The 15,865-nt window shown below is 40.6% G+C and overlaps 1 protein-coding gene across 1 annotated transcript; it reads left to right on the top strand.

Moving 5' to 3' along the window:
* Nucleotides 1–898: 898 nt before the first annotated feature.
* LOC120869766 (DLA class II histocompatibility antigen, DR-1 beta chain-like) lies at nucleotides 899–7,371 on the top strand. Its single transcript, XM_040249042.1, has 4 exons — nucleotides 899–957; nucleotides 5,738–6,018; nucleotides 6,743–6,844; nucleotides 7,334–7,371. The coding sequence occupies exons 1-4, from the start codon at nucleotides 899–901 to the stop codon at nucleotides 7,369–7,371; spliced, it is 480 nt and encodes a 159-aa protein (XP_040104976.1).
* The last annotated feature ends 8,494 nt before the right edge of the window (nucleotides 7,372–15,865 follow it).

Genomic DNA, 15,865 nt, shown 5'->3' with positions numbered 1-15,865 from the left:
CATCCCTCTGGGTCATCCCAGTGCACCAGCCCCAAGCATCCTGTATCCTGCATTGAACCTGGACTGCCAATTCGTTTCATATACCATATTATACATGTTTCAATGTCATTCTCCCAAATCATCCCACCTTCTCCCTCTCCCACAGAGTCCAAAAGACTGTTCTATACACCTGTAAGTGAGGGTCTTAAAATCTGAGGACTTGACTTTTTTTTTTTTTTTTGTAAACTGTCTAAATGAGACTGTCATCTTATTCTTAGTTTCCCACTTTCTGAGAGGACTTGACTACAAAGAGTTCTACGTCTGTCCAAGACTGGCAATCTGATGCACTTGCATTATTGGGAGCAGGAGACCAAATTAGAAAATGAATTAGTTGGAACACTGAACAGGAATAAAATGCCTGTGGCTATAATAATTTGCCACTATGGATAAGTAGTGGACAGTGGTAGAGAAATTAAGAGAGAATATGATGTGAAGGATAAATTATATGACTTGGTAATTGGTTGGCAAGGCAAAGAAATTGGTAAACCTTTGTTCTTAACAAATTTATTTTGTGGAAAAAATAGTTTTCCAGCAGGATAGGACTCTTAAAAAATAGAAATTTCACATAGGGTCAAGATTTTCAACAGATAAAATATTGTCAGATTTTTAAATGTAATTCTCTGCTGAACCATAATCAATGGTGGCTTTTTTTTTTTTTTGACCACAGATTTTTTTTTTCTGGTGGGTTCATTTACACCAGTTGTGGTCAGAAGCCTCTCCTCCCTCCCTTTCCCCACCCGTTTCCCTCCCCTTCCTACCAGAACCACTGGCAATACCTGGGTCCATTTTTGGCTGTCATACTAGAGGTTTATTCTAACATCTAGTTGGTAGAGCCAGGGATGACGGTAGACATCCTACAATGTGCAGAACAGCCCTCACCCCCACAGTCACAGATAATTATCTGGTCCAAATGTCAGTAGTGTAGAGACTGAAAACACACTTTACTTATGCTGTGCTGCTTCTAAAAATTCTAGACTCATACTCATCTTTTAATACAGTTATTTATGGTTTGGTTTGGTTTCATTGCCCAAACAAAACAAAACAAGACAGTTGCATAAATTCACCACCTTCTTGTTGAATCCACTCAATGAGCTCAAGTTCAAGATCTTCATTTTCATCTCTTGCCTTATGCAATGTTTTTCAAAATTTCATGAGTCTTTGATCATCACAATTTCTTAACTTTCATCAACTTGACTTTACAAGTCACAAATAGTGGTGACTGCCACAAATGTTTTTCAGGAAAATGCCTCAAACTTCTGCAGTAATTCTACTTTTCATTCCTTTGATGCTATCAGAGGGCTTCATTTAGTTATTGCACTTTTAGCAAGAGTTGTTTAACTCTTCCTGACATTTTCACAATTCAGTTAAAGACAAAACATAAAATATGTGTATGTATTTATACATATATGTATATTTAACAAATGTGTATTAAAACTACAGAAGCACATGTAACCTCTAAGAGCTCTGAGACATATTTGACTTCTCTCAGGTGGTGCAAGTGGTAAAGAACCCACCTACCAATGCAGGAGACACAAGGGACGAAGGTTCCATCCCTGAGGTGGGAATATCCCCCGGAGGAGGGCATGGCAACCCACTCCAGTATTCTTGCCTGGAGAATCCCATGGACAGAGGAGCCTGGTGGGTTATGGTCCATAGGGTCACAAAGAATTGGACACGACTGAAGTGACATAGTATGCACCCCAGCAAGTCAGATTTGCTAAACAAGCTCTGGCACAAAGTACTTTTGTTTTGTTGTTTTAAGAAAAATATGGTTTTCTCGATTTGGAAATGCAGAAAAGGTAGAAGTGCATTGGGATCATGGTTTTAATCTCCTTGAAACTCTTCAAAAGTTTCCCATTACATTTAGCATAAATTCAAATTTCTAATATCACCTACAATCTTTTAAGCACTTGGTTCCTATGATTTTTCCAGTGAAATCTTTTAGTCTCCACCCTCAATCTCTGTGCTTCAGTGAACTGCTTTTATTTTTATTTTTCTGGTTTCATAGAGAAGTACATCTCTTTTAAGCTTTAATGCTACACATGGTATTACCTTTACCTAAAATATGCCTCCCTTTGCCCTCAGACATACACACACCTCCTCTTCCTCTAGCTCATATCAACATAACCTTTTAGCTCACATCTTAAATGTCATTCTTCAGGAACTTCTGACACTCTAATGTGATTATTCTTTGTTTTAGAACTCCGCACTGTTCTTCTGACATTTCTGACTCCTGTGTAAAATTAATCCTCTTGTGGTTGGGTTTTGTTCATCACTTTCATTAAATTTTATCATCTTAGAAGGTAGGAGCTTCCTTGGTTGCTCAGGGGTAAAGAATTGCCTGCCAATCTTTCTGAGACGTCTTTTAGGTCTAACTTTCTTCCTTTTTAGGTTTTCCTAGGATGTATTATTTTTACATGGTTGAAATGATTTTGAAATCACCTTTCCAAATTATATATTTTTTTACTTATGGCAGAAAGTGAAGAAGTAAGGAGCCTCTTGATAAAAATGAAAGAGGAGAGTGAAAAATTTGGCTTAAAACTCAACATTCAGAAAACTAAGATCATGGCATCCAGTCCCATCACTTCATGGCGAACAGTTGGGGAAACAATGGAAACAGTGAGAGACGTTATTTTTGGGGAGCTCCAAAATCACTGCAGATGGTGACTGCAGCCATGAAATTAAAAGATGCTTGCTCCTTGGAAGAAAAGCCCTGACCATCCTAGACAGCATATTAAAAATCAGAGACATTACTTTGCAGAAAAAGGGCTGTCTAGTCAAAGCTATGGTTTTTCCAGTAGTCATGTATGGATGTGAGAGTTGGACTGTGAAAAAAACTGAGCACCAAAAAATTGATGTTTTTGAACTGTGGTGTTGGAGAAGACTCTTGAGCATACCTTGGACTTCAAGGAGATCCAACCAGTCCATCTTAAAGGAAATCAGTCCTGAATATTCATTGGAAGAACTGATGCTGAAGCTGAAACTCCAATCCTTTGGCCACCTGATGTGAAGAGCTGACTCATTTGAAAAGACCCTGATGTTGGGAAAGATTGGGGGCAGGAGGATAAGGGAACAACAGAGAATGAGATGGCTGGACGGCATCACTAACTCGATGGACATGAGTTTGAGCAAGCTCTGGGAGTGCTTCCCTGGTGGCTCAGAGGATAAAGCATCTGTCTGCAATGCAGGAGACCTGGGTATCCCTGGGTCGGGAAGATCCCTTGGAGGAGGAAATGGCAACCCACTCCAGTATTCTTGCCTGGGGAATCCCATGGACAGAGGAGCCTGGCGGGCTACAGTCCACGGGGTTGCAAAGAGTCGGACACGACTGAGCGACTTCACTTTCTTCTTTTCTTGGGGAAGCCTGGCGTGCTGCGGCCCATGGAGTCACAAAGAGTCAGACACGACTGAGTGACTGAACTGACTGACTTAACATACTGATGTTACTATTTTTATAATGCCAGTTGTATTTAAGTAGTTTAATGTTACTTCTTTTTATAGTGGGAACATTTAACCTCACATTTCCCTTTGTTAGATCTTTTTCAGTATTGCCAAATAGTTGACATTTTATATCATTTTGTTTTTATTTTATATGTCTTTAATTTCTAAGGTTCCTGAACATTTTCATATATTTATTGGCAAACATCTATTACAACTTTAAGAATTATTTAAAGTTTATTATCTCTTAGATCTTTGTGTTTTTCTCGGTGGTTTTATGGATTCTCTATGCATTATAATAAACACTTTGCTGGTATTCAGTTCAGTATTTTATCTTGTTTGTAGTTTATATTTTGATTCTGTTTGTTATTTTCCATGTTAGAAATTTAAACATTTATATTTAATAAAATACTGCAAAATTGTTAATGAAAATTTGCTGTCAGCCTTAAGTTTGCCATTTTGTGTTATTATAAAAACGCTTTTCCAACAGTTTTCACCTTTAAAAAAAAATAATTGTATTTACTGTGGCTGGTGGTGTGGGGATCATCTTGGGCACTAAGAGCGCATATTAATGAATCTCAGACTCTACCCTGAGCTCAAACGTCAGCTTAAAAAAAGAGAGACTGTTATAAAATGATCACTTCAGTAAAAAGACTGCTTATTTTGCAAAGGGGGCCTCATTGGTAGCTGATACAGCAAAGAATGTGCCTGCAATGTGGGGGACCCAGGTTCAAACTCTAGGTTGGGAAGTTCCCCTGGAGAAGGGAATGGCTACCCTCTCCAGTATTCTTGTCTGGAGAATTCCACGGACAGAGCTGCTGTCCAGTGGGTAGCAAAGTTGGACACAACTGAGTGACTAACACTTTCACTTTCACTTCATTTTGCAAAGGAGAGAAATTGATCAACTGAGTGTAATTGCACGTGTTCTTTTTTAAAAAATAAATGACTATTTGCTCCTTTCCTTCTCCTTTAGAGCTCAGGCTTTTCTTGGGACTCAACTCCTAAAGCTTCAGAATTACCTTTGTCTATTCCTGTTTCCCAGAGTTAGATCACTTTCTCGGGTGTTCTAAGGTATGAGCGTAGCATTCTCAGGAATTTTTTTCTCCATCTCCCCATCTACCTCAAGCTGTTCCCCAATTATCCACACTGCTTTGAATCACGTTTTCTTGTTTGGGAACACATGTACACCTGTGGTGGATTCATGTCAATCTATGCCAAAACCAATACAGAATTGTAAAGTAAAAATTAAAAATAAATAAATAAATTAAAAAAATAAATTAAAAAAAAAATATCTAAAGGATTTTGAAAACGAAGTTCCAGCCATTGTTTTAGGTGTATTAATCCTCACACAACCCTAATACACATATTAGTATTATTATCCCATTTATAGTTGGGCAAAGCAGTGCAAGTATTTGAACTCAGGCACTCTGGCTCCAGAAATCATGCATTAAGTAATATGTTATTGTCAAATGAAATATTTCCTGCCATATGAGTGAGCAAGAAATGTCACAGCTATCTGCAATTCCGCCCCTTCAAATGTGAATTTCTGAGCCACGCTAACAAGCAGTGCCACTCTCTACACAAGGAACTTAAGGATGTCACAGTCACCAGTGCTTTCAGCCGTCTAGTGTGAGTGGGAAGGCTCAAAGGGAATTTAAGAAACAAAACTATCTCTGTAAATATGCAGGATGCTGGCCCCAGATAGCGCAGATGCATATGAAAGGAATGACTTCAATAATCCAAGATTCTTGCATCTTCCCATACATAGAAGAACACTAAATTTTTGATGTTTAGACTGCCTGTCCTCTTCATTGCAAAGTTGTATATAGCCTGACTCCCTCTCCCACCACCTTGGAACAGTTTTCTCAGGGCCACTGAGATTCTGTCTCCCAGGCTCAGATACCTTAACATTCCCACCAAATAAAATAGCTCTCTACTTACAGGTTATGACTAATTTTTTAGTCAACCCTAAATACCTTGCAAAGATTGGTAAACACATCAGTTCAATAATGAATAATTCTTTTGGGCTATGAGAAAACAAAACAAAATTAATTTCCTCCACACCTCTGAAATCTAACAGTCCCGTGTTGTAAGAATTGAAGTCTAGGCTCATGGTTCTAATTCCTGTTGGGTCACATGGCCAGTTTTCAGAGAGGTCTGCCAAGACTGGAGCGTGGGACTAGAGACTGGGGGCAAAAAGGCAGCCAGGGAGATTTACTCTGCCTTCCTCACTGATTCCCTCTGCCTTTTCTTTCCTAGGGGCACCAACAGTGACTGTGTATCCTGCAAAGACCCAGCCCCTGCAGCACCATGACCTCCTGGTCTGCTCTGTGGATGGTTTCTATCTGGGCCATGCTGAAGTCAGGTGGTTCTGGAAAGGCCAGGAAGAGGAGGCTGGGGTGATCTCCACAGGCCTGATCCAGAATGGAGACTGGACCTTCCAGACCATGGTGATGCTTGAGACAGTTCCTCAGAGTGGAGAGGTCTACACCTCCCAAGTGGAGCACCCCAGCCAGACGAGCCCTATCACAGTGGAATGGAGTGAGAAGCTTACTGATCTCGGAAGTTCCTCACCCACCATGGAGGGGGCTTGCTTACCCCTGAGGGTCAGGTGTCTCCTCTCCCTACACCATGTGTTCATTTGCTCATGTTCTCCTGTCCTTCAGCTGAGGTTACTGGGGGAGCTCTGTGATATCCTGTGGTAGAAATCCTCTAATAGTTTATCCTGCGATAGTTTCTCCAAATACCTATACCCCAGGGGAGGCAATTCTGCCTGACAAGGAGAAAAGAGGTGTCCCCAATCTGAAGCTCCATGAAATCTCAAGTCATGGTCACTGCATGGCCCTGGGCACCTGTCCCTGCCTTAGATTGGGCTTGTACTTCTGATACTGTTGCCCTGAGTTCATTGTTGTTTGAAGAGCGCATCCTCTCTAAGGTAGGCACTTTTCCTGACTTGAGAGGAGTCTAGCCTTACTCTGTCATCTGAGAGAAGATACTTAACTTCATTCAATCCCTGACTTCTCATCCATCATGGCATTGAAGTCATATGACCTTATGTCAGGGCTGTGCTATTGAAGTGAGTCAGTACCTGAACCTTGTAGCTACTCAGTGTGATTTTTACATTCTTTCTCTAGCAGCAGTCAGTTATTTTAGTTCTTCCAGCTTGCTCCCTCATTCCTGAAACTCTCAGTCTCAGAGTCTCAACTAGCGAAGTTGGATTTCAGATAAAAATCACTAAAACTATCTTCTTTTCTCAGGGACATAGTCTTCTCTGCTCAGAGTAAGATGATGAGTGGAACAGGGGGCTTTGTTCTGGGTTTGCTCTTTCTTGTGGTGGGGCTGTTCACCCACTTCAGGAATCAGAAAGGTAAGGAGTCTGTTTGCAGCTGAGATCCCACCCACAGGCTTTTTTTTGAAAAGAAGAAAGATGGCTTTGCTCAGTTCTCTGTCTCAATGACACTGTATAAAGCCTTTATTTCCTCTATTGATTTCTGGATTTCCTGGAAATCCTGGAAATCCAGAAATCAATAGTCCTTGATTACTTATAGTTGAAACATAAGAGGTTATGACCTGTAGAGATAAGGGAAAGGTTAACATGTTTGGTGATTCGGGGTGGAGATCCTGGGACAAATGCAGGAAGAGACCCAGGGTGATGAAATTATACTGGATTTGTGTGGCAGAAGCTTCATGGGTCACAAGTTCTCAGGGTTGCTCTCCTTTCTGCCCTGGCACCATGTGGTGTGGGTTGCAGTGTCGAGAAATTTCAGATGGGGCTCTGGGTCTGAGGACATTGAATCTGGTAACAGAATTGCCTCCATATCTTGTAAATATGTATATCTTCCCTTCTGTTTCCCAGGACACTCTGGACTTCAGCCAACAGGTAATGCCCTTTAATCCTCTTTTAGAGATAGATTTGGTCTCTGGCTCAGTGGTAAAGAATCTACCTGCCAATGCAGGAGACACAGGAGACACGGGTTTCATCCCTGAGTCGGGAATATCCCTTGGAATAGGAAATAGCAATGTTATGCCCAGAGTCCAAGTCCCCAAAACTGAGAGAATAAGACGTCCACAGCAATGTAAAAGCATAAAGGGGTTTATTACTAGCTCGAGCCAGGGCCCTGGCTGCATCCGACACAGTGGGATAAAGCCAGAGCTCTGAGCTCTGAATCACATATACTTTTATACAGACGGTTCTTTGTTTCTGTTAACAGCATAGCTGATTGGTTAAACCATACCGCGCGGGGGACTTTTAAACCTCGCATCCCTATCTGGATTGGCTCGGGTCTGGCGCGGGCCGGGGTCTATGGGGATTTTTCTGATTGGTCTAGCTACACTGCCTGCAGGCCTGTCCCTTAGAGCCCGTCCTGGCTTCAGTTTGGTCCTAACAGCAACACACTCCAGTATTCTTGCCTGGAAAATTTCATGGACAGAGGAGCCTGGGGACTACAGTCCCTAGGGTTGGAAAGAGTCAGACACGACTGAGTGAGTGCATAGGCACAAGCACACCCATGTACACACACACACACACACACACACACACAGACACACACACAGACACACACGGTCTCCTAGAATTGATCGTAGAGATGACAAGACAGGAGACAGACATAATGAGAAAGGTTTTGAATTCTAAACTTCTTCTTGACACTTAGTAAAAGGCCAGCTCTCTCAAGTAGATTTAGCTTAGGGATTTTTAGGAATTTTTTCTCACTTCTTACAGTACTGCTTTAACATGAGACCCTTTGGAAGAGGGGAAAAGAAGCTGCTTGCAGAATTAGTAAAACAATGCTCTCCTTTGTCTTCTGCAGGACTCCTAAACTGAAGTGAATACAATGACACTCATAAGAAGAAAAACCATCTGTTTCAGCTGTTCTCCAGCATGGAAACGTTACCTGCACTTTTAATCCACAAAGAGATTCTGTAGGTTTGCTCCTGCAGAAAATAGCCTTTCTTGATAGCTTCCTCAGCCCCTGACCCTTGGCCTGGAAATCCCCAGTACTGAAGGCAGTCAGTCCCGGGTGTTAATTGGAAGGACTGATGCTAAAGCTGAAACTCCAATACTTTGGCCACCTCATGCGAAGAGTTGATTCGTTGGAAAAGACCCTGATGCTGGGAGGGATTGGGGGCAGGAGGAGAAGGGAACGACAGAGGATGAGATGGGGGGATGGCATCACCAATAATGGACATGAGTTTGAGTAAACTCCGGGAGTTGGTGATGGACAGGGAGGCCTGGTGTGCTGCGATTCATGGGGTGGCAAAGAGTCAGACAGGACTGAGCAACTGAACTGAACTGAACTGGAGGCAGTACTTTATCTTCATTCTTTCCTGGTCCCTTTTGTATTCAACCCTAAGAGCTTCCCTTGCATCTGAATACCTTTTACTGACATTTCTTTACAAAGCTTTTCTCAAATAAACATGGAATGAGAAGCATCTGCTTTCAAGGAAAAAAAAAGTAGAAAAAAATGGGGGTGGGAATTTCCCTCTCTATCTGTCTTTAGCTCTTTTTGGCAGAGCTAATAATAAAATTGACCCAAGACAGATTAACAGAAGAAAAAGAAACTAATTTTAACTCATGTGCATGGAAGTCTCATAGAAACAGAATCTAAGAAGTGGCCAGAGCAGGTGGCTTTTATGCTTTTTAGACAAAGAAACACATTTGTGAGTAATTGATAGGACCAAGAAAATTCGGTTTAGAGCACTGCAATAGTGAAGAATCTGAACAGAGTTTGGGCTTGAGGTAGTAAATTACAGAAGCAACAAAATTTGTTTACACAGACTTCTTGGTTGAATTCCTGTCTCTGGTGCTGAGTGTGTCTTACTTGCAGAAGCAGGGTGTCCATTTAAATCAATTGTTGTCATTTCAGAGGGCTCCAAAGAGCTCTGGTACCATAGTCCTTGATGCCTCTGCAGAGAAGAATTCAGTGAGAGAGCGAAGCGGTAGATAAGAAGTGATTTACTAGAATAGGACACCTTTGAGGTTTACAGGCGGGCGAGCCAGACATGCCCAGACAGACCCAAGAACTTCCTGAGCTACAATTTCATAATCAAAGGAAAAGGGGAGGGGGAGAAGACCTTCTTTGTCTTTCTTGAGTAGACATGTTGTTTTCATCATTAGCTCCTCCTCCAGGTTAGGCGAAGGAGTTTTCTTGTCCCTAAGTAGTCAAGCTGGTTAACAATTGAATGTTTTATATGTGTGCAGAAAGCATGTCCTAGGGATCATTAACTTCCTGAGCTCACTGGGCAGGATGTGGGTCTTATGACGCCACTGTTTTATTGTTTGGGGGCATGTCTTAGGCTACTGCTGCATGGTTTTGCTGCTAAGCAAGCCTGCTTGGTTTTGTGGTTAAGTGAACCTGCTTTCTCAAGTCATCATTAACTAACAGGGGTCTCTCATAGTTTTTACTTACAACCCCCTACTGGGATTAACTATTTAATCATCTATTTTGTCCCCATCACATCTTTTGCATGAGAGATTATTTCCTGCTTTTAGGGAGACAGAAAGGAGGGTCAGAATGTCTCTTGTGTTAGCCACTTCATAAGTAACATTAATTCAAAATAATCAACATACCATTGTGCCATATTTGGGGACAGACTTCCCTGAGCCCCAACAAGAGAATTTCATCAAGATTCAATCACAGTTTTAATTTTTAATGCTGAATTTCAGTCATGTGTGGGTCCGGTAGATTTCTTTACTTCATTTCTTTGTTTTAGCTGGAGTTTTTTGTATTCTGTAATTAGGAATATTTAATTGAGATAATAGCCAAGTTTTTGGAAGTAAAGTAATAAACTTCTAAATAATCCATAGCTTATCAAAGAATAAATTCAATGAGAAATTAGAAAACTAATGGAATGTTAAAATAGACTTTCAAAATTTATGATATACAACCAAAGCAATCTCCAGAGGAAAATCTCCAGAGGGAAATTTATAGATTTAAAATATAAATGTATATTTATATTTATATGAAAATAAAAACACATAAAATTCAGAGATCTAAGCTTTTAACTGAAGAATCTAGGAAAAGTAAATTTAACCGAGAAAATAGAAGAAATGAAATAATAAAGAGAAAATTAATGCAATTGAAACTAAATGCATGATAAACAGAACTAGGTCTCCTTTCTTTCTTTCATTTTTTAAATAAATCACCTATAAGGTGGCTAAAAATAGGGAAAAAATCTAAATTACAAATTATTAATATCCAGAATGCAAAAATATTCCTAAAGAGCCTTCAGACATTAAAAAAATACTCAGTTCAGTTCAGTTCAGTTGCTCAGTTGTGTCCGACTCTGTGCAACCCCAGGAACCGCAGCACGCCAGGCTTCCCTGTCCATCATCAACTCCTGGAGCCCACCCAAACCCATGTCCATTGAGTTGGTGATGCCATCCAACCATCTCATCCTCTGTCGTCCCCTTCTCCTGCCCTCAATCTTTCCCAGCAACAGGGTCTTTTCAAATGAGTCAGGTTTTCGCATCAGGTGGCCAAAGGATTGGAGTTTCAGCTTCAACATCAGTCCTACCAATGAACACCCAGGACTGACCTCTTTTAGGATGGACTGGTTGGATCTCCTTGCAGTCCAAGGGACTCTCAACAGTCTTCTCCAACACCACACTTCAAAAGCATCAATTCTTCAGCACTCAGCTTTCTTTATAGTCCAACTCTCACATCCATATGTGTCCACTGGAAAAACCATAGCCTTGACTAGACGAACCTTTGTTGCAAAGTAATATCTCTGCTTTTTAATATGCTGTCTAGGTTGGTCATAACTTTCCTTCCAAGGAGTAAGTGTCTTTTAATTTCATGGCTGCAATCACCATCTGCAGTAATTTTGGAGCCCAAATAAATAAATAAATAAATAAAGTCAGCCACTGTTTCCACTGTTTCCCCATCTATTTGCCATGAAGTGATGGGACCAGATGCCATGATCTTCGTTTTCTGAATGTTGAGCTTTAAGCCAACTCTTCCACTCTCTTTCACTTTTATCAAGAAGCTCTTTAGTTCTTCTTCACTTTCTGCCATAAGGGTGGTATCATCTGCATATCTGAGGTTATTGATAGTTCTCCAAGCAATCTTGATTCCAGTTTGTGCTTCATCCAGCCCAGCGTTTCTCAAGATGTACTCTGCATATAAATTAAATAAGCATGGTGACAATATATAGCCTTGACGTACTCCTTTTCCTATTTGGAACTAGTCTGTTGTTCCATGTATGGGACAATATAAAGAACTTTGTGCCAGTGAATTTGATATTTTAGGTGAAATTCACTGAAAAACATTACATTTTATGATCTATTTCTGTGTAACAAATCATCCCAAACTTAGTGACTTAAAACTACAGCTGTTTGAGGATTGTTCTCTGTTCAGGGAGCCGACTGGGCTTAGTGTGTGGTTTTCACGGAAGGTCTCTGGCGTGGCTACAATCAGACAGTGACTGGGGCTGGGGTCCTCTGGAGGCTCCTCTGGGTCACTGGACACACTGTCCCTCTGCATGAAGTCGCATGCGGCCCCATCAGCAATGAAGACAAACGTCTTGCCTGATGGCTCAGGACTCCCAAGAGAGGGAAGTCAAACTTAGCCTCAAAATGTGTGTGAAGTCATTTCCATAACATTCTAATGATCTAAGGGAGTAGAGGTCAGTCCAGATTTATGGGAAAGGGATATATAATCTATGTCTTCATGAGACAAATGCCAAAGAATTTGTAGTCTTCTTTAATCTACCACATGAAAGTGTGTTAGTCACTTAGTTGTGTCCGACTCTTTGTGACCCCATGGACTATAACCTACCAGGCTCCTTGGTTCATGGGATTCTCCAGGCAAGAACAGTAGAGTGGGTTGCCATTTCCTTCTGCAGGGAATCTTCCCAATCCTGGAATCAAACCCAGGTCTCCCACATTGCAGGCAGATTCTTTATCTTCTGAGCCACCAGGAAAGCCCATATGATTTACCTTATATGATTTACCAAAACTGACTCAAAATAGACAATCTGTGTAGCCGTACATCTGATAAAGAAATTTAGATTATCCAGCAATTAAAATCCAATGCCTGGTTTGCTTAAATGTTAAATTTTACTAAATTTGTTCAATCCATCTGAAATTGTTTTTTATTGACATTTGAGTATGTGTCATAGTAACTTTTCTTAAATATTCAAATGACCTAGTGGCATTGATTGAAAAGACACTCTTTCCTCCATTGCTCTGCAGTCTCACTATAGACCAGAGCATTGTGTTTGTGAGTGGCTCTGTTTCTAGAATTTCTTTTTTGTTCTGTTGTGCAGTTTGTCTATACTTGAGCCAATACCACCCTAGATTAATATATAACAACATTAACTCATATAGCTTTCATTATCTTGTATTTATTTCTTCCAGCTTTTTTCCTAATTTTTCAAAATTTTATTGGCTAATCTAAGACTATAGTATTTACATGTGAACTTTTAATATCAGGTTGGCAGTCCTCCCATACCATCACTACAACCACCAAAACCCCAAAACACTGAAGAAATAAAACTAGCAAGGAATCAAGCAAGCAAAATCCCTTCCCATGATGTTAATGAGATTTTTCATTTCAGTTCAGTCGCTCAGTCATATCCGACTCTTTGTGACCCCATGGACTGCAGCACACTAGGCTTCCCTGTCCATCACCAACTCCCAGAGCTTGCCCAAACCCATGTCCATCAAGTTGGTGATGCCATCCAACCATCTCATCCTCTGTCATCCCCTTTTCCTCCTGTCTTCAATCTTTCCCAGCATCAGGGTCTTTTCAAATGAGTCCGTTCTTCGCATCAGGTGACCAAAGGATTAGAGCTTCAGTTTTAGCATCAGTCCTTCCAATGAATATTCAGGACTGATTTCTTTTAGGATGGGCTGGTTGGATCTCCTTGCAGTCCAAGGGATTCTCAAGAGTCTTCTACAATACCACAGTTCAATAGCATCAATTCTTCAGCACTCAGTTTTCTTTATAGTCCAACTCTCACATCCATACATGACTACTGGAAAAACCATAGCTTTGACTAGACAGACCTTTGTTGGCAAAGTACTGTCTCTGCTTTTTAATATGCTGTCTAGGTTGGTCATAGCTTTTCTTCCAAGGAGCAAGCATCTTGTAATTTCATGGTTGCAATCACCATCTGCAGTGATTTTTGAGCCCCCCAAAACAAAGTTTCTCACTGTTCCCATTGTTTCCCCATCTTTTTTTTTTTTTACTGAATATAGATTTACCAACAATTGATATCTTTCAAATATTTACTCCTACTGTCTCCAAACTTTATATTCTAATCATTTATGTAGATCCATTAATTTCTCCTAATGATTTGTAGTTTTAACTATAGAAATCTTACTCATTTTTATCATATTATTCCTTGCTAATTGTCATCTTCTGGATGCTATCATGAATGGTATCATTTTCTTGATTCCAAGGTACGCTCCCCACCCCCCAAAAAACCCTGCTACAAATAACAAGAAAGTTCATCAAGGCTGAAGAATTAAAAACCAACCAAAAAAATCTACTTGGCAATGAAGCCATTAAACAAAAATTAAATATACAACATCATTTATAATCAGATGAGCTGGGGCCCACCAAAATGTTTTCAAGAGTTTGTTTGAGGGACCATGAACTCAAATCCAGCAGTGCCAAATTAAAAGTGGTTAGGAGCACTCGACAAACACAGGTTGGGGAAAAGACTTTTATAGGACTGAGGCAGAAGGAAAGAAAAAATTATTTGACTAGCTATAACTTAAGTGGCTGCCTGAGTTGAAAAAGTGTTAAGTGGGTGTTTGTGATTGGTTGTTCTTAAATTCTTTTTCTGGGATATGAGTGCGTTAACAGGTATTAGAACTGACTTGGGTTTAGGCTTGCTTATGTCGGTTACCAAGGCATTTGCGCCACCTCAGTCTAATGGCCTCCTTGTGTAATCACTTTAACAGTTTCCCCCCTTTGGGGCCTCCTCTCACGTTTCGATATTTGTTCCTAGCGCACTCTCAGTCATCACTAGGGTAACTCATTTCACTGTGAAATTGAGAGGTTACAAAATCAGGTTTGAAGAAGTTTTTTCTGCTGCTCATCCTATTGTTCATGCTCCTGTTTCTAAAGGCACGATGAGATCATCCGATGTAATACCGCATTGGAGTTCCCGTGAATACCTGTAAGACCCTTGAGAGAACACAGCTCATCAGCGGGACAACTGATAACTATCAGAAGGAAAATACCCAGAGACTGAAATTTGGTACCAAATAAAATACTTCATGGGAAGAGGGATTAATCTCTTTTAGCCAAGTGGCTTAATTTTTCGTATCTGAGTTTCTACTAAACCAGAAGTATTTACTATAGTAGACTCCTGTGGGCAACAAATAATTTAAGTTCTATTATTTAAAATCACCTATTGGCTCAAAATAATCTTTATGCCAAAGAGGCATATTTTGTGGTGGCATATTCTGCTATCCTTTCGAGGTCATGCTGCCTTGCTTTGGCTTGCTTTTGTTTTGCTTCTCTTAAAACTTTGAAGAAAATAGTGGAATTTATAATATATGGAATATTACTATCACTAAGCATGATATCTAAATTTGCTTGCATTTTTATTTATTTATTTTCATAATAATTCAATGTGATGCAAATTAGCTTCAGTCTATGTTAAGAAAAGATAAAGTTTATATAAAAATAAGGTTAAGAGTCTGCCTGCAATGCAGGAGACCTGGGTTTGATCCCTGGTTTGGGAAGATCCCCTGGTGAAGGAAATGGCAACCCACTCCAGTAATGTTGCCTGGAGAATCCCATGGACACAGGAGCCTGGCAGGCTCCTGTGTCCATGGGGTTGCAAGAGTTGGACACAACTTAGCAACAAAACCACCACCACCATGTGTTAAGAAAAGGGCTTCCCAGGTGGTGCTTGTGATAAAGAATCCACCTGCCAATGCAGGAGACATACAAGACAAAAGACGTAGGTTTGATTCCTGGGTCAGTAAGATCTTCTGAAGGAGGGCATGGCAACCCACTTCAGTGTTCTTGCCTGGAGAATCCCCATGGACAGAAGAACCTGGGGGGTGACAGTCCACAGAGTTGCACAGAGTTGGACATGATTGAAGCGACTTAGCACACACACATGCATGTTGAGAAAATAGACAATGCCAACCCTCAGTGTCCAATCTTACCCTTCCTTAAGCCTAAAATGCATGGTGCTGCTGTGCCAACCCTCTTACGTATATGCATGTGCTTCTGTCGTGCCCACCACTCCACCACCATCTGTTCCCCACCATCTGTGTCCTCCACTATCAGAATCTGCCTTAAGGTTTGAGATTCACTCTATTCATGATCCAAATATCTCATTGATTCAGAGGCATAAGAATCCAAACCAGACTATGGACTTTTTGTTAAGTCATCTCTCAACAAATAAACCTTACTCTAGT

The sequence above is a fragment of the Oryx dammah genome, unplaced genomic scaffold (assembly GCF_014754425.2).
Source record: "Oryx dammah isolate SB20612 unplaced genomic scaffold, SCBI_Odam_1.1 HiC_scaffold_11, whole genome shotgun sequence".
NCBI lineage: Eukaryota > Metazoa > Chordata > Mammalia > Artiodactyla > Bovidae > Oryx > Oryx dammah.
This window is presented reverse-complemented; position numbering and strand designations above follow the sequence as displayed.

Excerpts from the sequence above, each read along its gene's own strand:
- LOC120869766 (XM_040249042.1), top strand. The coding sequence starts at position 899 with ATGTGCAGAACAGCCCTCACCCCCACAGTCACAGATAATTATCTGGTC. Across the intron at positions 6,019-6,742 it reads CCCTATCACAGTGGAATGGA|TCTTCTCTGCTCAGAGTAAG; the intron begins GTGAGAAGCTTA and ends TCAGGGACATAG. Across the intron at positions 6,845-7,333 it reads CCACTTCAGGAATCAGAAAG|GACACTCTGGACTTCAGCCA; the intron begins GTAAGGAGTCTG and ends TCTGTTTCCCAG.